This window comes from Physcomitrium patens, chromosome 16 (genome assembly GCF_059467195.1).
Source record: "Physcomitrium patens ecotype Gransden chromosome 16, ASM5946719v1, whole genome shotgun sequence".
Lineage (NCBI taxonomy): Eukaryota > Viridiplantae > Streptophyta > Bryopsida > Funariales > Funariaceae > Physcomitrium > Physcomitrium patens.
In genome coordinates this window covers 15,338,004-15,364,344 of record NC_143425.1, presented here as the reverse complement: position 1 = coordinate 15,364,344, position 26,341 = coordinate 15,338,004, and the positions used below count along the sequence as shown (strand labels likewise).

Below are 26,341 nucleotides of genomic sequence, written 5' to 3'. Positions count from 1 at the left end.
ACTGCATAGAATTTTGGGTTTGATTACGAGATGGGACCAATGGCATGCTAGTGTTAAATGAATTGAAGTTCATAGCCGTGGCTACCACACTAATAATAACTGGATTAGTGATGAAAACTGAGGTGAAGCCAATCATCAAACATCGGATGGGAAACATCTGTCAAGTGGCATCCTCATTGCCCCAGCAGGCATGGCAAGATGACGAGAACGGAGTGGAAGCGCTGGATCCATTATGCGGTAGAGAAGCTTTACTAAGAACGACCAGTCACAAACTGCCCCCTCAGGGAATTCGCTTTGTGCTTATGTATGCCCAAGTGGCAGCTACTTGGTCGGTTACGGAGTGCATGTCCATGTGCTTACTCGACACGTTGTTGCTCAAAGGTGGTCGCCGCAGCTTATATCAGTCTCTGAAGTCAGTTCTGTAGATAACGCAATACTAACTTCGCCACTGAGAAGCAGGATTTACTCTAGGAGAGCTGCCACTCTTCTGGATATACAATTACTACTGGTTGAAGCATAGTGTTTTGGTGAATAGCTCGCACTTGGTTGTGTTCATTGTACATCGCGGTTTTGCACAAACATAGAGCTGCTGAGGCGTTGTTCCGTTTGTAGAGAGACAGTGTTGCGTAAGATAATTCATCAACATGGCTTCTGTGGATCACGAGAAGGTGGTGGACTTCGCCAGGCATCAATTGGAGGCTGGAGCCAAGGAAACCCAGGACAAAGCTGGCGGCCCCGAGAATGCATCCGTCATCTCTGCCCAGATTGTTGTTCCTGCCGATACCCACAAGGCCGAAGAGGTAAGCATCCTGGTGAACCTAGACGATTGGATTATCTCTTAGGAAGAGAAATTTGAAATATTTATATGAATTGTTTGGGAGAATGAGTAGGCATTGTGATTTTTTTTCGGTGACTGCTCATTCCAACCACACTGTTTAACGGGCTGGAAAATGTGGTGTCGCATTGTGCGACTAGCAACTCAGTATCACCTCTGGTACACTTACAAATTATGTAATGGTGCTCAAGAAGTAAGCTGGTCACTTTAGAGTTGAAATTTGCTTGAATGCCACCGTCATGCATGCGTCTCCTGACAGCTATGGTTCTGCCCTTGCAGAGAGTCAAGTATCTCGAGTCTGAGGTCGATGGGCTGAGGAAGAAGCTCAAGGATTGCGAGCACGCTCTTCAGATGGCCAACAACGAGACAGACAAAGCCAACCAAGTGGCTCGGGATGCTAAGGCTAAGGTTGTGGAGCTCGATGCTCGTATTTATCAGATCGAGGGGGAGCTTCAGGCAGCCAACAACAGGGCTGCTGGACTTGAGAGCGAGCTGAGGAAATATCGCGCCAAATACTCCGAAGCTAAGGACACAGTGAGTGAGAAGGATTCCATCATCGGAGGAAAAGAGTCGAGAATCGGAAGTCTCGAAGGAAAGGTTCGTCGAATCGATCAATTGTTTTTTCTCTGCACATTCTAGATTTACTCAGGGTCGGTCTACCTGCTGCTAGATACTTTGCACTTCGCTTTAAGATTTGAAACTTGTGGCTTCTGAGACCCAGCAAACTGCATCTCTTCTTTGTGAAATTCAAAATTCGTCGGATTTTGTCTAAGGTCATTGCTGCGCATTTCCACGCCTGCTAATCGTATACGGCATTTGCAAATTGTGCAGGTGGATGAGTACAAATCAAACTCCATTTCCAATGCCGAAAGAGCTGCGAGGTTGGACTCACGCACTGCCGAGCTGTCCAGGAAGGTCAAGAGCATGGAATCCGAGCTCTCTGAGGTGGGTGCTTCCAAGGAAAGAATTGAGAAGATCTTGGCCAAGTACAAGGAAGACTTGGACCGCGAATCCCAGCGCTCCAGTGATCTTGAGGAGCATCTATCCCACGAGCAAGATAAGGCCGCCTCTTTCAAGGAGGAGCTTGACAAGGCCAGGAGGACGGCTGATGTCGAATCGCACCACGCTCAAGACTTGGAGAAGCGCATCTCCGAACTCGAGAGAGCTGTGGAACAAGCAGAGGAGGAAGCTGACCATCTCGACCATGACAGGAGGGAGGTGGATGCTGCCAAGAGGCACATGCAAGAGAAGAAAGACGCTGCTGGCAAGAGAGTCGCGAGCCTGGTGCATGAAAAAGAGAGCTTGTCTAAGGAAATTGACAGGACCCGGGACAGGATGTATGATGCATACTCCAAGGCCGAGGAGAAAGACCAATATGCAAAGGATATGGATGCTGCCAAGGACCGATTGGTGAAGGAAAAGAGTGATGAGGCCCGTGCTAGGGGTGATGAGCTGTATCACGTCCGCGGAGAGCTTGATGATGAGCGTGAGAGAGTGAAGGCGAAGGCCGAGGCCGTCGCGAAGATGGCCAGAGCATTGGAGGATACCAAATCTAGGGCCGCCGAGGCGCACGACTTAGAGAAGAGACTAGAGGAAGAGTACAAGAAGTCTGAGGGCAAGACCGAGGACCAGAGGAGACTGAGAGAAGAGCTGGAATCTGTCAGAAGCAGAGCTAACGAGGCTGATTCCCTATCCGAGAGGCTGGAGAGAGAGATTAAGATTTCCGAGGAGCGACAAGAAACCGTCCAGAAAATTACCAGGGAATTAGAAGATGCGAGGTCCAAGGCTTCGGATGCTCACAGTCTGTCTAAGAGACTGGAGGAAGAGATCAAGAAGTCTGAGGGCAAGACCGAGGACCAGAGGAGGCTGAGGAAAGAGTTGGAAGATGCCAGGAGGAAAGCCGACGAAGCTGATTCTCTTTCCAAGGCATTGGAGGACGAGCAGAACAAAAACGAGGCAATTCGCGACTCTGAGAGGAAGCTGATTGAGGACTTGGAGAAGATGAAAGACAAGGCCCGCGATGCCGATAACCTGAGCCGCAAGTTGTCCGAGGAGGAGCGCAAAGTGTCGGAGAAAGACAGCAATCTGACGAAACAGAGCGAACGGCTTTCCGAGCTGAACAAGAAGCTGAAGAACCTGCGCAAGGAGCGAGACGAGGCTAGAAAGGAGGCCAGGAAGCAGAATGACAGGGCCGAAAGTAACGAGAGCAGGATCAAGGAGTTGGAGAGTAGGATTAAGGAGTTGGAGGAAGAGCTCGATGAGGCGAACAGCAGGGTCTCAGACCTGGAGGAGCAGCTGCGCAAGGTCGGTGTGACAGTGGAGCAGCACAAGCGCGGGCTCAAGCGCGGGCAGGAGGAAGCGATCGCCAAGATTGAGGAGGCACAGCAGCTGGAGCAGGAAGTAAAGGAATTCGAGTCCACGGTCGAGGAGACTGACAAGAAGATAATAACGGAGGTGGCTGACATTACCGAGGACGTTCGTCAGTAAGTGCCGGGAATCAACAATTCGACGCGGAGAATGGACAGCACATTCGAGTCGAAGTTTGTAAATCCTTCGTCAAAAGACTTCGTCGGAGAAATCTTCGAAGAGGTCCTTCAAGAAATGAGCGAGATGTATTATTGTTAACAGAGACGTAAAACGCAAGTGGTGTAGAGCACATCGCTAGTGACTAGCATGCTTTTTGTCATTTCCGATTTCGTTTGTGTATTGTAGGTTGTATGATATGCTGTAGTTTCTGCAGTTTACGTAGAACTATCTTGATTTGGAAGTTCACTTCCTACCACATGTATCTGGAGTTTTTGGAGGACACCTTCTCAAGTTTAAAGAGGATGATCTGCCGGAAGCCATGAGACATGAATATAGAAGTGATCAATGTTTGTATTACAAGTGTAAACTTTCAATGAACGTTGTCTTTTTTGTCTATTCTTCGCGTTGCACACACCTATCGCTGAATATGTCGCACCGTGAACTCATGTCGGTGACTGGAGGTTGCATGATATCAACTTGAGAACATTTCCACAAAATTGATTCCAAGCTCCAAACTACGATTACTCTACTTGATAAAATATTCTAATCTACGATGTTGCTCGTCGTCGAGTGTCTCTCCAATTTCACACTAAAATACACAAAAATTATGCGTCCATTCCGTGTGCCACAATCTATAAGATCAAGACTTCAGGATTGATTCTGGAATCCAAGCGGGAGAGCACACGAAATCTTAGTTGCATCTAGTGATGAAACGATGGTGTAATTGCAAACGATGTAAAATTTAAACAACTATTTCAGAGACTACGTCGTGTACATATCGCTGCAAGAGGTGGAATTCAGCTTGCTGATTGAAACCTATGGACCGGTTTTTTTCTATTCCATTCGCGACAGTATTACATCTCAAACAGCGATTCACTGTAATCTTACCAGTTGTGTCCATGAAGCTGATGATTCAGTCCCCGAACAAGTAACGATCTCTGCTACACTCAAAACAAATTTCGTCGTGGCTGGATACCGAAAGTGAGAAACTTGAATTTCGTTCACGGAATGGTGGTTAGCGCCGGTGTTTGCGAAGCGGAAGTTACGATTAGGGTTGGTACATGGCTTCAAGTCGTTCTAAGATTATAAAGTTTGCAATGTAAAAGGTACTATTTGAGCACTAACTTACAGTACATTAGATGCGGTATAATTTATTTATTTATTTATTATTATTATTATTTATTGCCTCTTGTAGTTTACAATAGAACGATTTTATAAATTTTCAATTATTTATTATTAATTTAATTACATGTTCAAAACAGTTTGTGCCACATAATTAGTTATTATACGAATAGCTGCAGTTCTTTCTATAATTGGCTTTTAAAATATGTATAAAGAATAAGAATATAAATAGATTTGTTGATTTAAATTTTAAATAAATTAAATTAAACAATGAAAATATGTATATATATATATATATATATATATATATTCTAAAATTTAATGCAAAAGAGTTATAAACTTAAAAATTTTAAAAGTTGAAAGTAAACATTAATTAATTAAGTCACAAAGAATTTGAAGTATGTTGGAAATATATTTCTTTTAAATACAAAAATTTATTTACATACATGTATATCAATAAAAGTGATGTTTTTTGGCCTTTTAGGTAAACCTTAAATATTAAGTTTTTTAAAGATAAGTTCTTATATGATGTATTCTACAATATATGAATTTCTTTGTTTTTACTTTAAAAGAAAAAAAAAATTTAGAGTTGATTTTTTTGAGGTTTTTAAGTTTATGTTACTTTTCTTTAATAGAAAAATGATACTATTATGTTAATTAGAGTTGCAAAAGGAATAGTATTTGAAGCAAGTAATTCATTGTAATATATTTATGTTTGATAAATTTTAAATGCTATTAATAAATATTTGATTAATATATCTTACTTTATTAGATTGAAGAATTCATTGTTGATAATTGGAAGAGATTGACTACTTTACAGTGCAGCATTAGGTGTTTACAGTGCAGCATATGTCCAAAAGTATATGCCGAGAAAAAAAAAAAATGTTAATAAAACAAAAGTTGAGAAAAAAGAATATATTTGGAGAACAAAAGATCATGTATAATATTTCTCAAAGAGAACTTGCACAAAAAAAATTAATTAATTTTTTTGTATTCTTCTAGTAAGCAATTTTTAGTCCTTAATTTTTTAACTAGATTTAAAGTAATTTAAGTAAAAAAATATTAATTCTTACAAATCTTAAGACATATATATATATATATATATATATATATATATATATTCAAACAACTATTAAAATATTATAGAGAGAAAAATTTTAAATATATACTAATTTATACACATAAATATATTAGTACAAATATTTTAATCAAAAGCCATTTTATGTGGCACTTTAATCATAAATCTTTGTACTAAATAAAAAGGTATTTTATCTTATTTAACAATAGAATTATTCTATCAAGTTTATAATTTATAAAAACTTATTAACTAATATCTATAATTATCTATAATTATGCTATAATGTTATCAATAATTTAATTTAATCTTTTTCAAAGTTTTACTTTGAATATTTTTATTTTATTTTTTTAACTAACATCGTACAAAATTGGTCCAAAATACATATAATAAGAATATTACTTAGAATATTTTTTTTGAATATATTGTAGCATATTTGATGTTGTTTTGTAAAAAAAAATATAAGATTGTAATATTTGGCTTACATAAAAAAGGCCATAGTAAGAAATATAAATATTATAATTAATTTATAATTTCTATTTCTTTATAAAAATTTAATAATTATTAAAAAAATAACATATGAATTGATAATTCTATAATAATACTATAATCTAAAAATAAAATAAATAAATAAATTAGAAATAATATTATTTTTTAAAAAAAATTATTATAATACATCTAATTTTTAAAAATTATGAATACTAAAACATACTAATACAAATATCCTTGAATGATTTATCATTAGTATATAAGTTTCTTTACTAGCATAAAGAATTTAAATAGTTATAAGGATTTTTTTAACTTTCTAATAAAAGCATATAATGATATCACATACTAAAATGGACTAAGATACTTGAATGACTAAGAAGTTAAAGCATTTGGAACTAGTCTTAAATGATGTATAATAGAAAGCAATATTACAAAGGACATATAATAATAAATAAATAAATAAATAAAAACCTTAAATTCAAGAAAAATACCTCGACCAACTTAAAAATAATCTTTAGAAATGAGGTCATTTCTCTTATCACAGAAAATACAGAGAGAATAAAAAAATATACATCAAAGTAAAAGAATTAGAATTTTCACTATAATATATTTATTAGAATTTTATAAAAAAATAAAAACTAAAAACTAAAAAAAATATTTAATTGATTTTTTAAATCTTTCTAATGATGTAAAAAATATATAAATCTAAGTTATTATGAGTAAGTCATGATATCTCAAAGATAGAATGTAAATAAATAAATTAAATAATTAAAATCTTACAGATAACTTGTTTAAATAATGAAGAATTTTAATCTCACAAAGGCTCACATGTAGCATATATAGGTGTCTTAAAAAGGTCTTGAAGGATTAGTCTTATCCTCCTATCTACACCTAAGATGTTACAATCCATATGAGACTTATGTACCTCTATTGATACAAAGACTATACTAGTTACTAGTCCTCCTATTTTCTATTATTAAAAATATTATTTTTATATTTTTTACTTCACTATGGTGTTTGAAAATACCTAATTATTCTAGAAACATTCTAAAACTTTTAAATCTTATTTTGTTTCTTTATAATGCTTCCTAAGGTGGTAAAAATTATTTTTATCAAAGTCTTAAAAATTACTTTAAAAATTCCTAAAATATTCTAAATAAATTTGAAATAATTATTAAAAAAATTATATTATTTTTTAATACCAGTATTAATTAAAGATTAGATTTTTTTAATTTGGTGACTTTTTATAGAAATAAAATAAATTTAAATAAATTATAAATCTTATTTTTAATATAAATTATTAATAAGATATAAGGTTATTAAAATAAGTAAGTAAAATTAGAAATAAAATAAGCTATCTTATAGAATATATAATCTTAAATAAGTTGTTAATCGTCAAAAGATAGAAGATCTATTAAGAAATATATAAAGACTATATATTAGCATAAAATATATGCTAATGATTATTTTAATAGTGGTCAAATGCCAAAGGATCTTAAGAGCATAAAATATATGCTAAAGCATATTATAGTAGAAGATAAGATACTAAAAAATATATATGGTATATCTTTTGATAAATACAAAAGTCAAAAGATAGAAGTTTTTGATAAAGATAGTAATCACTACCTATAAGTAATAAGTGTTGGAAGTGAAAGTTGTTCAAGTAATGTCATAGACATTAGCATCATAGTATTATCTTAAACATCAAGGTCATAGCCATTAGTGTCTTGGATATAAGTATCATAGGCATTAGTATTATAGATATGAATGTCATAGATATTAGTATAGTAAATATTTGTGTCACAAGCATTAGTATCATCAAAGTAAAAATAGAATATATTATTTTTTACATAATATTATCTTAGATAAATTCCTAGTCTTCAAAAAATTAGCTCTTGGAGTGTACAAAGATCAACAAATAGATAAGCCATAAGATAAAGAGACAAGAACAAGGTCAATAACATAAAGTATCTATTTGTCATGGATATACATAGGTATTCTAGTAAATACATATATGATTAGGTAGAAGTAGATAAAAGTAGATATAAATTAGTTAATTTCATAATACCTTCTAAAAAAAGCTTTTTAGAAGCTTCATAGATACTAATTTAATTTTATATGTGTTTATAGTTAATTAATAGATTAATAACTTAGTCAAGAAGTTAACCACATGTTGGTAGCTTGCAAAATAAGCTAATTATGTGGCGCTCATACAAAAAACTTGCCTTGTAAATTAAGATACGTATCTAGCAAAGTCAACACGTTTTAGATGTCTTATATGATATCACCATGTAGCTCCTAGTTAAGAGTATATATGGAGGCAAGAGTGAAGTCTTCTTCACTCTTGTCAACGCCTTTCTAGTCCTTGGTTTTGTTTCTATACTTTCTACTTTTCTTGTTTTTAGCAATAGTCATTCTAGTTCAATAATATATCATCTTTGAGTGGCTTTTTAGTTCTTTTCAGTGTCACAAGAATGTATTGAGGATTTTTTTCTTCAAGTTTCATGTCTTTAACAGTTTGACAAGAGTGCTAACTTACTTTTTTATCTTATTTTAGAAGTGAGTAGATTCTCACTTCTATTATTATATTTTCAAGGTTATAGATTACCCACCTTTAAATAAATAATCTTGTTTTCTAACAGTGATCTTTTTCTTAAAGATTGTGAATTATCCCATTTTGTGAAAATTTTCATTTAATATTAGAGGTTGCAGATTACCCTCTTATAATTTAACTTTTTGAAATTGTTTGAATTATCTATGGAAAAAAAAATTATGGATGCTATTCTTAGTAAAAGTGAAAATAGATTTACAACTAATGCAGATCTTCATGAGCTTGTCAACATTCTAAGAGTAGAAATCTCACATATTTCTATTGTGAATCATAGAAGTAATATGCTTATGCCTATAAAAGAAGTTTAGAGTCTTTGATAAGAAGATGTACAGTTGAAAGAAGCAAGTAGATCGACCTCACAACCAAATCCAAAGAGTTTTGCTTCTACAAATATAATGGAGATAAGGATTAGTATGCTTGAGAAGTTTGATAGAATAAGATCAAAATTTTAAGGATTCCTGCAACAAATCAAGCTCTATTTAAGTTTGTATCTTTTCCAATATTCCAATGAATTTACTTAAGTCAAATTCATAGGAGCACTTTTATCAAGAAGTACTCTTTCTTGGTTTGCATCTTTAATAGAAAAAGATTCATGACTCTTTTATGATTTGAATTCATTTTTAGAAGTATTTATGGCCACATTTAGAAAAAGTGATCAAGAAAGAATAGTGGAGATTAAGCTCTTGTCTTTACGGCAAGGATCCCAATCAACCACTATATATGCTACTGAATTCCAAAATCTAGCTTGTGACATAGACAAAAATAACAAAGTCTTTATCAATTAATTTTGATATGGGTTGAAGGATAATGTCAAAGATTTGTTACTGACAATACCAAAGGCCAAATCTTTGGAATAAATTATTACTCAAGCCATTGCATATAATAATCAATTATTTGAAAGATATCAAGATTAGAGACTTGGTTAAAGAAAAGTTAGTTAAATAATGATGGTAGCTCTTAAATTTTCAGAAACACATTCATCAAGGCCACAATCAATGCAAATTGATATGGTACATTTTAAATCTCTCACAAAGCAGAAAAAGACTCAATGATGTCAAGAAGGCTTATACTTACATTGAGGAGAAGCTAAACACACTGCTCAACATTATTCAAAAAAACAACACAACCACAAAATGAGAAGCATGGTTGCTAAATTAGACAATATGTTGGAAAACAAGTTCCTCTAGCTACAATGGAAACCATGCACTTGAAATCTTATATAATTTCTAATAAAGTCTTTATTCTCTCCTTAAATCCTTCACCTTGTTTTATAATAGAAGTTTATTTGGAACCAAAAAATCACAAAGTCTTAACTTTGTTAGATTCAAGAGCCTCAGCCTCTTTTATAGACAAAGGTTTTGTCAAAAAATGAGAGATATTGTTAGTTAAAAAAACTAAACCTATACATATAGAAGTCATAGATGGTCGTTTGCTATCTTTTGAAGGTATTACATATGAGATTATTTCTTTAGATGTAGCAATTCAAGATCATAATAGCATGGTAATATTTAATGTAATAAGATTTCCATCCAATTTAATTATTTTAAAATTATCTTGATTAGAAAAATATAATCATCAAATAGATTGGATTTTTTATAATCTTAATTTTTTTGATAGTTTAATCTAAATTTATATTAGTCAAGTAAAAATACATAAGTCTACTACATCCAAATACTTATTAGTAAGTACAAGAGCTTTTATGCATGCTGCAAAAAAGGCTTATCTTTTGTTTTATATGCCATGCCTATTTCTAATGGTGAGAAGACATCAACTGATATTCCTAGCTAGTATCAAAATTTTCAAAATATTTTTGAAAAATAAAAATATAGATATTCTTTCGAAGCATTATTCTTATGATTGTTCCATTGATTTTCACAAAGGAGCTCAACCACCATTTAGACCAATTTATAGCCTATCACAAAACGAATTGGTTGCACTCAAGGAGTACATTGATAAGAATTTGGCTAAAAATTTCATATGTCCTTCTAAATCTCTAGTTAGGGCTCCTATCTTATTTGTGAAAAAAAAAAAAGATAAATCTCTGTAGATGTATGTGGACTATTAAGTACTCAACAAGATCACCATTAATAATTGGTATCTTCTATCTTTGATTTTAAGACTTTTTGATCAATTAAATCAAGCAAAGATCTATATAAAAATAGATCTATAAAAAGCATATAATCTGGTATGCATTAAAGAAAGAGATGAATAAAAAATTATGTTTCACACCAGGTATGAATATTTTGAATATAATATCATGCCTTTTGGACTCACAAATATACCAACTACTTTTCAATATCTAATGAATGATGTCTTTTATAAATTTCTTAATGATTTTATCATTTTTTATTTAGATAATATTTTAATTTATTTTAAGAATATAAAAAAGTATAAATTTTATGTTTTTCATGTGTTACAAAAATTTAGAAATGCAAGATTAAATGCCAAGTTAAAAAATTGTGTATTCCACACTACTTAAGTTGACTTCCTAGGATATATTGTTTATAGCAAAGAACTAATGATGGAGCCAAAGAAAGTCTAGACTATCATGGATTGCAAGATTTCAAAAACGGTAAGAGACGTGTAATGTTTTTTAAGCTTGCCAATTATTATCGGACCTTCATCAAGAATTTTTCTCAAATTGTAGCTCTATTTACACATTTGACTTATAAAGATGAACTTGAGTGGAATAAAGAAGCCAAAGTATCATTTGATGTTTTAAAAAAGAAGTTTACTCATGCACCAATCTTATATCGTGTTGAATTTTTTAAGGCATTTTTAATAGAAATTAATGCATCAAACTTTTTCTTAGATGTAGTATTATCACAAATAGAAGCAAATGACAAACTCCATCCAATAGCTTTTTATTCTAAAACATTTTCAGTAGCTAAGATTAATTATGAAATCTACAATAAAGAATTTCTTCCAATCATGGATTTATTTTAAGAATGGCATCATTATTTAGAAGGCACCTTGAGTCTACTCACAACATATATAGATTACAAGAATTTAAATTATTTTATGTCAATATGTATTTTGAATTGTTGCCAAGCTCATTGAAGCATGTCTTTATTGAGATTTGAATTCAAGATTACTTGTCATCTTGAAAAATAATAAGGTTTGTTGGATGCCATTTTTAGACATTCTTATCTTGCACTAAAGGAAAGATATGCATCTTTTGATTAACAAAGAATAATTTTTTTGAAGCTGGAATATTTTTACCTTCAAGCAATAAAATCAGCATTAACTATTGATTTAACCTTTGTCAAGCAAATTCAATCAAACATGTCCTCTAATCTTTTTGTCTATAATATCAAGAATAATTCTTCTAAGTGTAATGATACTTCAAAAAAAAACCTACTCTATTTTGAGGGATGATTATACATTCCAAAAGATGGGCACAATTACATATTCTTCAAATTCGTTATGTCTTTCTAGCAGCCAAACATTTTGGATACAACAAGACTTTGGAGCTAATATTGAAAGATTTTTGGTGGCCTCAAATATAGAAGATAGTCAAGGACTTTGTACAATCAGGTGATATTTGTTTAAGATCTAAAACTCCTCGCCATCCACCTTATAGACTTCTTCAATCTTTACCTATTCCAGAACAACCATGGTCTTTTGTTTCTATGGATTTTATCACGGATCTTTTAGTCTCAGATTTGTATAATTTTATATTTGTAGTAGTAGATTATTTTACCAAGATGGCACATTTATACTATCTACAAAATCTATCACAAGTGAAGAAACAACTAAGCTTTTTTTTGACAACATCTATTACTATCAAAGATTATCTAAAGTTATTATATTAGATAGATGAAATCAATTTATATTAAAATTTTGGAAAATCCTTTTGAAGATTTTAATCATAAATATAAAGTTCTCTTTGACTTTTTATCCTCAAATTGATGGACAAATAGAATGGATGAATTAAGTTTTGGAGCAATACTTGAGATGTACCATCAACTATCATCAAAATGATTGAACAACTTTTTTACCATTGGCAGAGTTAGTGTACAATAATTTGGTATATTCTTCCACTCAAAAAATATCTTTTTTTTTCAATTATGGTTATCATCTATAACTTGATACTTTTGACTTTTCAAAAGTTGATAATCCTATGACATAAGATTTGGCAAATTATTTCTCAGAGCTACATACAACAATAAAGTCAACATTAAAGGGAGCTCAAGAATAACAAAAGATCGATGTAGATGCCTATTACAAAGAACAATTATAATTCAATATAGGTGATAAGATATGATTACTTTGTCGCAATATCAAGAATATTTATCTTCATGATAACTTGGATTATTGTAGGCTTGAACATTTTCTTATTAGTCAATAAGTCAATCTTGTTGCTTATTGATTATATCTATTGGAGTCTATAAAGATCTACCATGTATTTCATGTGTCTCTTCTTGAATCATATAAGATAGTGAATATCTTAGAAAGAAGACAAATTCCACCTCTTCCTACAAAAGTGGATAATAATTAAGAGTTCAAGGTGGAAGAAGTCTTAGATTCAAAGCGGCGTCAAAATAGGTTGAAATATCTTTTTTATTGGTATAGATATGATATTAATGAATGCACATGGGAGTCAGCAAAGAATCTTATAAATACAACAAAAAGAATTAATGTATTTTATTGACAACATCCATTAAAAGCAAGATAAATAATAACAAATCTTTGCTTTAAAAGAAATAAGATCAAAGGAAGTTAACACTCTTTCTTCTATCATTTTTAATAGCTTCTATGTATTTGTGATGCTAAAGAAATAGAGAATCAACAACCAACAGATTCAACTCAAGAGCTTTCATTTGCTGACTTACCGAATAAGACATTGCAATTGTTACAACCTTCAAGATAATATAATCGAGATGAATATCTTTAGAAATGACATGTTTTTCTTCAAATAGATTGTAAGATATAATGTATTTAGTATGACAACCTTGGAAGAAAGTCTCAATGTTTGGTGATTTTATTACAAAAAAGAACAACTCTTAATGGTATTTTAAATGTTTTATTTAAAAGAAGTTATGAAGACCTCAACAATGATCAAATAACAAGATGGTCTTCTTGCCTTGGTATGGTTACTATCAATGGCTAAGAAGACCTATCAACCATCTTTAAAGAGAACAAAGATCAAAGTATGTAGCAAATATAATTTTTTGCATCTTTGATTTCATCAATATATGATGACCACTCCTTATAAAATTCATCTATAGAAGGGAGGATAATGTCATAGATATACATAGCTACTCTTAGAAATACCTATATGATTAGATAGAAGTAGATAAAAATAAATAAAAATTAATTAATTTCATATTACCTTCTAGAAAAGCTTCCTAAAAGCTTCATAAACATTGCTTTGACTTTATATGTATTTGTAGTTGATTAGTAGGTTAGAAATTTAATCAATAAGTTAATCACATATTTGCAGGTTGCGGAACAAGTTAATTATGTCATGCACATATAGAAAACTTGCCTTGCAAGTTTAGATATATGTATCTTACAAATTCAACATGTTTTGGAGGTCCAATAAGACATTGTAATGTAGCTCTTAGTTAAGAATATATATAGAGGCAAGAATAAAGCCTTTCTAGTCGTTGGTCTTATTTCTAGACTTTCTAGTCTTTTTATTTTTGGCAATAGCTATTCTAGTTCAATATTATATCATCTTTAAGTGACTTTTTAGTCCTTTTTAGTGTCACAAGAGTGTATTAAAGATTTCTTTATTCAAGATTCATATCCTTGATACTATTAGAAAATATTCAAAGATTAAGTAATAATTTAAAGTATATTTTATAAAATATCTTAATAATAGATGAGATACCAAAAGATATATTAAATATATCTTTTGATGAATATAAAGATCAAGGGATGTAAGTTGTCTATTAGGATACAAATATCACTTATAAATGAAGAATATTAAAAAGTGAAAGTTACCTTATTTCATTATACTTTTCTTTATATGTAATCTTATTAATGGTAAGTATTGAGACTTCTAATTTATATTTTTTTAATAATAATTATCTTATTCTACACTTTTTTTTATATGCAACCTTACTAATGCTACCTATTGAAATTTCTAACTTCTGTTTCTTCAATAGAAATTCTTCTCATACTTATTTTAATTATTAATTAACACTTATATATTTTTATAAAAAAATAAATATAAAAAGATCCATTTAAATTCTAATATATATATATATATATATATATATATATATTAAAAATATTTTTTAAATACAATTTTTTTAATTGAATAATTTAAAATTATATTTTTAATAACTCTACCAATTAAGAGTTATTAATAAAATTCATATGTAGCAATCAGCTAGGATTATTTTTAAGAATATAAAGAATTTTATTTGTATTTATAATAAAATTTATAAAAATAATATATAAGATATTATTAAAATTTATACTACAATCTATTAAAAAAAATAGAGTTGAAAAAAAATATCCAATCTTTGATCTAAAAACATAAACAAATAATTATTTTTCCTAGATTTAATATGTCTTCATATGTAGAAACATTGGAAAAAACCATGACTTTATAAAAAAGAATATTTAAAAATGATTGATACCTTTGCTTTGAGTCTAATATCAAAATATACTAAAAAAAAAAAAAAAAAAAAAAAATCCATAAATTTAAAATTATTAAGGGTTCATATTTGCTTGTCCTAAATTCTAAACCTTAAACCAAAAAATCACAAATTCTTAGCTTTGTTAGATTCAAGAGCCTCAACCTCTTTTATAGACAACTATTTTTTAATTTACTTTTTATCAAATTTTTTTTTCAATAATTTTTATATATTTGGTTGTAAATATTTAATTTTATTTAATATTTTTAAATTCTTTAATTTTTGTTTCAAAGATAGAGAAGTATCCAATCTTTTGTCAATGGCAATGCATAAAGATGGGACTTCAAATTCCATAAGTTGAATGTGGATGTCTTTTTTTTTCATAATAATATTTTGCTAATTACTTGACAAAATGATCAATACATTTAATTGGATTCTATTTTTATTGGTCTTTTATCCAATAGAATCAAGACTTCAAGTTTAATATGGCTAGACACTATGATTGTTGTATAATTGTCTAATATTCTAAAAATAAAGAAAGGCTTAAAATTCCTTTAATTGGTCTTTAAGATTTCTTCAATTATCTTTTTTTAATTATATATATATATATATATATATATATATATATATATAATTTTTTATATAATTATATCACATGTAATAATATTATATAATTTATACCTCTTTCTTATACACAGAGATTTCAAATTTGACTTAGATATTAAAAAATTCTTTGATTAGGTAATTTCACCTTCATAATTACCTTGTCGGTGATTTTTAATTTCAATTTGATTATGATAGATTTAAGCATTATATCAATACTTCTTCCATTATCTACTATGACCTTATAAATTATTTTATCTATTATTTCTAAATCTATCTCAATATGTCCATATTCTATATTATATATTTTTTTTCTTCCAAGATTATATTATTTTTTAAATTATCAACTTTAATTCTAATTATTTCTTTTAAATTCTTGATTTTTTTTTAATTTTATTCTTTTTTTGAGAACTTTTTTGATGTTTGGTGCTACTTCAATTAATTAATCAAAAAAAAATTTAGCTCTAGTTCTACAAAGTTCTTGCTATAAGTCAAAAGATTTTGTAAAATTAAAGATTTTCTTATCTGTTGGCAGTTTCCAAAAAATATTAGAAGTCAAAGGCCCTTCTTTGCCCACAAATTAGTATTCTCTTTCATTAGTTTCATATAAAAAAAAATTATTTTTCTTCTAATTCTTTAGCTACTTCTTGAGTAGTCTTTATTAATTCTACAAACTTAAGTGACTCTTCTGAAGTATTTGCAAATATTTCATCTTCTTCAAGTTTTGCTAAATCTATCAAAATTTTGGCTCTCATTCTTGTAGTTATAACTAAAGAAAATAAATATGCATTATGTATGGAAATCTTCTTGCTATTTAGTTGTATTAAATTAAATTGAAGAGGTGATAAATTTGATGTAGAAGATAGATCAAATTAAAAAAATTGAATAATTGAATATCTAATATCTTAAGAAGTTTGTATTTGTTGGTTTTGATTTTGGTTTTGATTACATACTAAAAATTTATATATTATTTTTTAATTAATTTGAATTATCAATGAAGGGTGGTGATTTTAACTATTTCATGAATGATCATTGTATATGTATAATGGAATATTTGTAATAATAGGATCTATAAATTTAATTTTCTACATATTTTTTTGGCTTGATTATTATAGTCTTTTGAAAAAGAGATTAAAAGAATAATCTAATTGAATCTTCTACAACAATCCATAGAATAAAATTTTCTACAATAAAAACAAATACTTTCATTTTCAATCCAACATCAACCTACTCAATGTGGCTTTTTGTAAATAAAACAACGTGTCATACTATTTCTTTGATTTAAATGAAAATTACAACGTACTTATTTCAATTAAAAAGAGAACTTATAAGGTTGAAATTTTTCTATATGTAATTTTTATAGAAATTGTAAACAAAATTATATTGTATAATTCACTTGTCTACAATTTACATACTACAATCTAGAGATATAAATTTCCAATTCATAGTAACTATACTCTATAGCTAGAGTTTGAATTTTAATAAAGCAAGATAATTTTTTATTAATGGACTTCATAGTATTTATAATCTCATCTTAGAATACATCATTAATTTATCTTAATTTATTTTTAAATTCTTTCAATGTAATATTTTAGAAGGTTATGATTTAGACTTAAACATGTAGAATGTATAAAGCTAAAGGTGTTGAATTTCTAATTGGCAATAAAAAGGTAGAAGGTTGTGAATAGCTTAAAGCTAGATATTGATGGAATTTTATAGATTGATGTTGCAAGGGTATAAAAACATGTATTGGTTTTTCTACCTTTTTAACCATAAAATCTTTTTATTATCAATGACATCTATTTCTAAGGCAACTTAAATAAATCTTTTTAAATCTCTGAATTTCTTGCTTAGGATATTAATAATTGTAGAAGAGATGGAAAAACTTTAGATAAAATAGTGCCTTATGGTATCTTCATTTTAAAAATTATCAATGTATTGAGTGCATACTATACAAAATTTCCTCATATAAGTAATAATGTCTTTTGAAGAACTTGTCTAATATTTATTAAGACTAAAAAAGCTTATTTTTGGCCAATTTTAAACTTAAAATAATAAAAGAAAGTTGCTAAGAATTATTCCCATATAATAAATGATTCCTCTATATGAGATTCACATCGTGCATATGTAAAATTTGTCAAGGTTATTAGAAATTATATAAAGTAATATCCATCATTAATTACTAAATTAATAATGAGTACCTCAAAAAACCTTTTTTATATGAAATATTGGGACATTATTGATGGATCTACTAAATCTAAGGAGGTTAGATGGCATTGATGCTCCTATAATCTTGAAGGTACTACAATTGATAATCTCTTAAACAACATCATTGGATCAATTTGGATGTTTGCTTTACGATTTTAATTACCTCTATTAGTTACATTAATACTTGAGGTTGAAGAAGATGAAATTTTTTTTTTGAGGTTTTGAAGAATGACCTCTACTTTGCTCATTTTTAATAGAAGCTTGTGACATTTTATCACAAAGTACTTCTAATATATCAGTTTCAAAAACTGTAGGTTCTAATTCTACTTAGATTTATAAAATATGTTGTGTTTTAATATGGCTATTATGTAAAATATATACATATATAGATATATTATAAAATATCTAAATATAAAATATTATAGAAAATTATTTTAGAAGTGTAGATATTAGTTAAGGAAGTACAACTCGTTAGTACCAATGTTGTTTCTTTCCAAAATAGCTTCTACTTATTTGAAACAAAAAATAATAATAAAAAAAATAAAATAAAAAAATGAAAAATAAATAAAAATAAATAAACATCTTTTAAAATAAATTTAAAATATTTTGTAGCAAAATTTATCTTAAGAAATAAAAAATTAATTTCTTAAGATGGCCAGTTATAAATTAAAATTGAAATCAGATCCAAAAGCACAAAACCATGCATCTATGGAAAATTTGGGATCTTTTTGTTGATTAGAGAGTAAAGTTTGATAGAAAACTAAAGCAAGGTTCTTTAAGTAGTAATTTTGAGTGATTTGAGTATGTAATAATTTTTAAAAAGATTTTTAAACTTAAGATTGTTTTGGAGTGACATTAAATTTTCTAAGAAATATAATGGATTTATATTTTGAAGGATTTTGTGAAAGTGGTAGTTGATTTTTAGTTGAAATATTATGGTTGTTTGATCATAATTTAATTAAATTTTTATTATAAGTTTGAATTTGATTGAATATTTTATTTAAAGATTATTCGAATTTAAATTTATTAGGATTTTAAAAATTAGAATTTAGAGGAGTAATATAATTTTCTAAGATTTACAATAATGAATTAATTGAATTAAAATAAAACAAATTATCTCTAATAGAAAAATTAATTTTTAATAATTATATAAAATTAAAGAGCAATTAAACAATGAAATTAAAAAATATTGATACTCAAAAAATAATATCAAGGTTGAAGAAAGAAGCTAGCTGATACCTTAGTGGATTATGAAGGTTATCATTCATTTGGTAAGTTTGATCTTCTTCAAAAATTTTGTATTTATTTTCAGCTAAATAATTGAGAGGTAAAAAAAATTTAAGTTGAAATTAATAATTAAATTATTTTTTATTGACGTTTTAATTTTCTATAAGATTTTATTATGATTTATTAGGATTTTATTAGAGCTTGATTAGGATTTGATTTGGTTTTGATTTGGATTTGATTAGCATTAAGGATTTAGGATTAAGGTTTAAAATTTCAGAATTGACTAGAATTTAAGATTTAGGATTTTGTTAGGATTTAATAAAGTTTTTATTAGAATTTGATCAGAATTTGATTAGATTTTGATTAGAATTTGTTTATAGTTTACTCAAAATATGTTAAAGGTTATTTAAGGATTCTTTTACAATTAATTAAAATATAATAAGATTTATCTATAATTTTTTAAAATTTGATAGGATGTACTTAAGATAATTGTAAGCATACTTGAGTTATTCAAAGATGAAAAAGAAAGTTTCTAAACACCCTTTTGCATCATTTTGAATTGCAAATCAAATTTTAAAGTAAGTTCAAATCCTTTCAAAGTTAGATGCCTAATACACTTCCATATTACTTTTCACACAACATAACAATGTTCAAATTATAAAATTCTATTAATTAGAGGAAAAGTTATCTTGTACTTAAAATTTAAGTAGCATACAACTAAATATATGGCTTCTAAGTTACTCACTTAAGGCAAAAATTTCCTAATAGATGATTTAAAATCAAATAAAAAAATCAAAGGAATTTATTATATTTTTAAGATATTTATAAAATAATATAAAATCCTCTCTTTGCTAACTTGTTTATAAAGTATGTGATTTAATCATATATTAAGATGAGATCTTGTGCCAATCTCAAACTAGTGATATGATTCAATAATTAAAAAAAATCATAAGTAATCTAAGTGGTCTAATTAAATACAAAGTTAAAATCTTGTGTCAATCTTTAACATGTGGATATTAAAAATAAAAATGACTAAATAATAGGTAATATATAGAGTAACTTATAATAATAAATTATACCTCATAAGAGTCATTATTTTCCAAAAGTATAGGTTCAATGACAAAAAGAAGGCATGTCGGCTATTAATCCAACTTTACTTTCTATAATATATTTAGAAATTATAGTAACTATCACAAATACAACCAAATTTTCTTAACAAAAGAGATAAAGAAGAAAAACTCTTATCAATGCATTTTATTTTCTTAGTCTTGTTTCAAGAGTCTCTAGTCTTCTAATCTTTCGCAATAGCCATTTTAGTTTTAATATTATTCTATCTTTGGATAATTATTTAATATTTTGAGTGACACAAAAGTGTATTGACGTTTTGATTACTTGTGATTTATGTCCTTGATAGTTAGATAAAAATACTAATTCACTATTCTTATTTTGTTTTAGAAGTGAATATATTCTCTACTTATTTTATTTTATTTTGAAGATTGCAAACTATATTCTTTTAAATTAATTTTTTTTTCTAACAATATTTTTTCCATAAAAAAAAAAAAAAGAATATCTTTCTTTGTAGAAATTTTTATTTAATATTCAAGATTGGAAATTATCCTCTTCTAATTTGACTTATGGATTTATTAAAAATATATATATTATATTATTAGAAGAAAAAATCATAGATACTATATTTGATAAAAAATAAAAATAAATTTGTAAATATTATAAATCTTTACAAGCTTTTTAACACTTTTAAGGTGGAAATTTCATATATTACCAACATCAACCATAGAAGTACCATTTTTAGACCTATAGAATAAATCAAAAATAAGATCCAATCTTCATACCAAGAAGCTATGCAATTGAATCTTAGAAGTCTAGCTACTACAAAAATAAGGGAATTAAAGATTAGTATGCCAATGAAGTTTGATTGAACAAGATCAAAATTTTGAAGATTTTTATAACAAATTAAGTTCTATCTAATATTACGTCCTTTTCAATATCTTCATAGATTCAGCCAAGTTGGATTTATAGGTGCACTCTTATTTAGAAGTGGATTTTTTTTTTTTGTTTGTATTTTTTATGGAAAAAGATTCATAATATATATTTATCTTAATTCATCTATGAAAGGGTTTATGGCCACATTTAGAGAAAGTGATTGAAAAAAGATAGTAGAAACTAAGCCTTTATTACAATGATAAGAATTACAATCAGCTACCATATATATTGTTGAATTCTACAACCTTGTTTGCAATGTGAATTAGAATGATAAAGCTCTTATTAATAAAATTTTATATGGATTAAAAGATGGTATTAAAGATTTATTATTGATAATACTAATAATAATAATATTAAAATAATTTATTACTTAAACCATTACTTATTATAATCAACTTTTTAAAAGATTCTAAAAATAAAGATTTAATATGCAAGAAATAATAAGATTTAGTAGGAGAGAAATAATAAGATTTAGAAAGAGAAGAACAACTTATCTTCTATCAATGTCTTTAAAAAATTTAAAAACTTATTTATCAAAGCCAAAACCTATGCAAAATGATTAGATACATTTTAAACCTCTTATTAGACAAGAAAAGACTTCATGTGATTAAGAATTATTATTCTTATATTGTGAAGTATCTTAAATTTACTACTCAATATTATTGAAAGAAACAACTCAATCACAAAATAATAAGTATGGTTTCAAAATAGGACAATATTTTGAAAAATAATTTTATTTAATTAGTATAAAAACTATGTAGTTGAAATCTTATGTAACACTTTTTCAAGATCATATTCTTTCTTTAGATCCATTGTCTAGCTTTACACTAGATATTTGTATAGCACCAAAAAACTAAAAAATCTTTGCCATATTGAATTTAGAAGCCTTTGCTTATTTTATAAATAAAGACTTTGTTATATATATATATATATATATATATATATATATAATAAAAATTAATTCCGTACATGTAAGTCATATATATATATATATATATATATATATATCATTAAGCTGAAATTTCTTAATATCCTAAATTATTATGCATAAAATTTTCTATCATTTTTATTAAATTTTATTTTTTATAATTTAAAAATATGATTTAAAAAATCATTACAATCAATGTATGCTAGTTAATTTTCTACTAATTATCAAAAAGAAGAATAAGCATATTTTTAATATCCTATATAATATTATTGTCATTTACAAATAGTGATATATGTTAATTTTTGAAATATACTATATGATCAACAATATGTCCAATTTTAATAAACTAACATTGTATTTCAGTTTCTTTTTTTCTTTTTTTTTCATTAAATCTTGTTGCAACACAAGTATTAAGATGATATTTATAAACAAAATAAGATTGAAATTAGGATGATTAATTTATTAGACTTTAAATCCTAAATAAAAAATAGTAAATTACAAATTATTTTAAAAGTATATTTGAACAATCAATCAAAATTTAGAAAGTATATATATATATATATATATATTAAATAGCATGTAATATTCCATACAATTGAATAAAAAATAATGATAATAACAATAATAATCATAATAAATTTATTTTTAAATATTAAAATTATTTTTAAATATACAAATTTTAAAATTAAATCAATAATAAAATCTTAATTTTAATTTTTTTGATTTTTCGATAAATCAAACTTCTTTGTTTTTATCAACTATTTCTTTCTGTTATTGAATTGGTTTGTTTTGAAAATTGCAAATATTTTCAAGATGTAATAGTGGATGGATATTTTTATAAAAATAAATGTAAAGGAAATAAAATAATAATAGATAAATTGCAACATTACATCCTCTATGCATGCTAAATTATCCACATTTAATACTTTTATGTAAAAATTATATCTTATAGTATGATTTATTATATATTATTTATTAAATTACAAATAGTAGGATTTAATTCTATGAAAAAAATACTAAAATTTTAAAAAATTATAGAACTGGTATAATTATTATTTATGATAAATTTTAGGCAAGAAAAAAATTACATAATTTGTTAAAAATTAATTAGTCATTTTGATTAATTGTTCCCAACTTTATGGTATCTAGTTGGTACCATAACATAAAATAATATTTATCAAAATGCTATCTTTTTATGTTCTTTTCTTTCTTTCATTCATTTTAGATTTTGTTTATATATTTCTTTACTTATTCATTCACATTAATCTATTATTCCAAAATGTTTTGAAGTGCTCCAATGAAATACATTCATAATACTCCAACATATCAAAATTACTAAGTTATCAGTTTCTTCATTAGAGAATATACATGTAAAAACTGTTAACGTCATTAACGTTTAATTTAAAACAAACTGATGGAACGGGCACGACATGAAAACAAGGAGTTTTAGGGCTTCCCGATCGTCGTTGTTGTTGTTGGTGTTCCTCCGTGGGGATGGGCAATTCAGCGTGACCCGCGACGTCGCGAGCGCGCTGGTACAAGATCTAGCAGCGCGGAGCGGACGCAATGGGAGGGAAAGAGGGACGAGATTGGAAGTCGGCTGTGAGTACGTTGTACCGCAGATTCGCGTGACCGCCTGCTTGATCGAGACGAATCGATGACGACGAAGAAGAAGAACCAGCAGTAGAAGAAAGAAAGAAAGAAAGAAAGATAGATAGATAGATAGATAGATAGGCAGGCACGTAGATAGAGGTCCTAGTAGATGACGGACGCTGAAACTGGCCCTTTCTCGTCCTCACAGCAGGTGACGGTCGAAGGCGCAGCTTGAAGGGGCGATGAAGCAGGGAACAGTAGAGTTTGCATCGCCAAACGTCGCCTCAACCTGATTCTGTGACTTCCTGGGCGAGAAAGACACTGTCACGCCCCACCTCGGACGAGCATTGGCTCGTGCTTCATTCCTCCGCTGTCCTTCAACCAACTTGGCCGAAACCCATTTAAGCCGCAATGATGCAGCCTACGAACTGGACAGTGCTGTCGAATTCGCTGACTCGAATGCATGTCAGAGGTGGTATTAACTCCAGTTTGTGCTGCGGCCTGCGCTGATGCGCTGCACATTGGCCGAGAGGAAGTCTGTCCATGTGACTCCACTGGGGCGCCGGATCACCAATCAACAAGTTCATGAGTTGTCCAGTGTACAGTGCTCTCTGTATCGCAAATTGCACTGGAGATGTGATGATGGTCACTTGAGATCAATCCCTGGGTCAGTACTGTGGCTGCCTGACAGTCACAGCAGCGGCTAGCTCTCATGATGCTCATCGTCCAACCGTCCATCTATCTAGATCCTCCCACCGCGTCGAAGTGATTGATGGATCGAGAGCTTACCTGCAATACCTAAACGTGAAGAGCTTTTCCACTGATTTACGAATGCCGATCGTTGTTCTCGGCTTCCAGTGTCATGGCTCACGGTCTTGTTTGAAATCAGCCACATGACTTGAACCTGTGAGAACTCATCTACACTACGTTCCAGATGTCCATGTATCTATCGAAGTTTCTTCGGAAAAGAAATTTCATCCCTCACACACTCTCTCTCTCTCTCTCTCTCTCTCTATATATATATATATATATATATATATATATTATGCACATCGTTTATTCTCGATCCCAGTAATCTTCTTCGTCTAGTTCTACTAACCCACCGTCAGCATCTCATACGGTTCGAGGGTGTCGTTTCCCATGGGTCTCTGAACTCGAAGTCGTTAAATTCACCTGAAGCTATTGCTAGTGAAAGCGGAGTAAATTGCCTCTTCACTGCTTTTAGCTTTAAATTAAGCCCGACGGATTCGAAACATTTTCATTTACATATATATATCAATTACATAATCTGGTCGCTGGAGGAGCAATCGGAGCATTCGGAGCTCCACCACCGTCACACGCTCCTGAGCACTCTGAGCTTTTCCAGCTCACCACATAGTGCCTATGAGGCATTCATGAGAAGCAACAACCTTACGTAAAATCTGCACCACCCTATGATTTCAACAATTCGGTGCGGCTTCTCCCAAGTCTTCATACGTGTTCAATCCCTCGATGCAAACTCTCACAGGATAGTGTCATTTTACTCACCTTCCGAGCTTTCTTGTCACCGATCTCACAATTCATGTTCATCTGTATGCATCCCACTTACCAAGCGACTTATCGAAGTTCCTGAAATCAACTTGCCAGGGCCACCGCCATGTTTCCAAGGTCTAGGGTCCTTGGTTCGCACCGACGACGGCCGACAACTTCGGCCGACAATGCCGTCTCATCGTGTAACCCGTTGGGGGTTTGAAACAGTCTTCATAATACTGGATTTCCGTTAAGAAAATGTCGTGTTGTTGTTGTTTGTCTGTTTGTTTAATAGTAACAAACATGCTAATAATAGTAGTAAAAAGAGGGTGTGATTTGTCTAATCTCGGATAGATACAAAAGGATCACGCCATCAAAGCTGGCGTCTTAACATGCAAAGTTTCCTTTACAATGATTGGAACCACAGATGTTTAATGTGGAATTTTCTTTGTCAAAACATTTGACTGATCATTCAATTTGAACCCATTAACTTGAAAATGATGGTCTTGAATGAGCATGATGGTGCTAACGACTTGGGAACACAACACATTGTCATGAAATGTTTTGAATTTGGTTATTTTCTTCGCTTCTTCCATCAATTTTTCATATTTTGTTTTGAAAGAATAAGATTTTTGCTACTGTTTGATCAAAACATGGTAATTGTTTGAATTTCATGAGTGGTGAAGTGTTAAGGTGGTCCTTTTTATTCATATATATATATATATATATATACACATACATATTTTTATTGATTTGCACCCTTTAAATGAAAGTATAGTGAAGGTGTCATTTTGGATGTAGAAGTGAATGTCTATGGATTTCTTTATTTTATTCTACAGTTCATTCATTAAAATAATTAAAATAATCAAAAGGATATCAATGAGATCCAATGTTATTTATAAATGTTTATAAATGTTTGGAATGTTCATAAATGTTTACTTTCGTAAATCTTAAAAACTAACAGTATTATCTTTTTTAAACAGTAATATACAAAGTTTTAAGATCTTATAATGATGATGAT

The 26,341-nt window shown here is 29.0% G+C and overlaps 1 protein-coding gene across 1 annotated transcript; it reads left to right on the top strand.

The window, feature by feature from the left end:
* Positions 1-439: 439 nt before the first annotated feature.
* Positions 440-3,757, top strand: LOC112293018 (uncharacterized). The gene is made up of 3 exons (XM_024542053.3): positions 440-800; positions 1,115-1,432; positions 1,667-3,757. The coding sequence occupies exons 1-3, from the start codon at positions 645-647 to the stop codon at positions 3,320-3,322; spliced, it is 2,130 nt and encodes a 709-aa protein (XP_024397821.3). The 5' UTR covers positions 440-644; the 3' UTR covers positions 3,323-3,757.
* Positions 3,758-26,341: the final 22,584 nt, after the last annotated feature.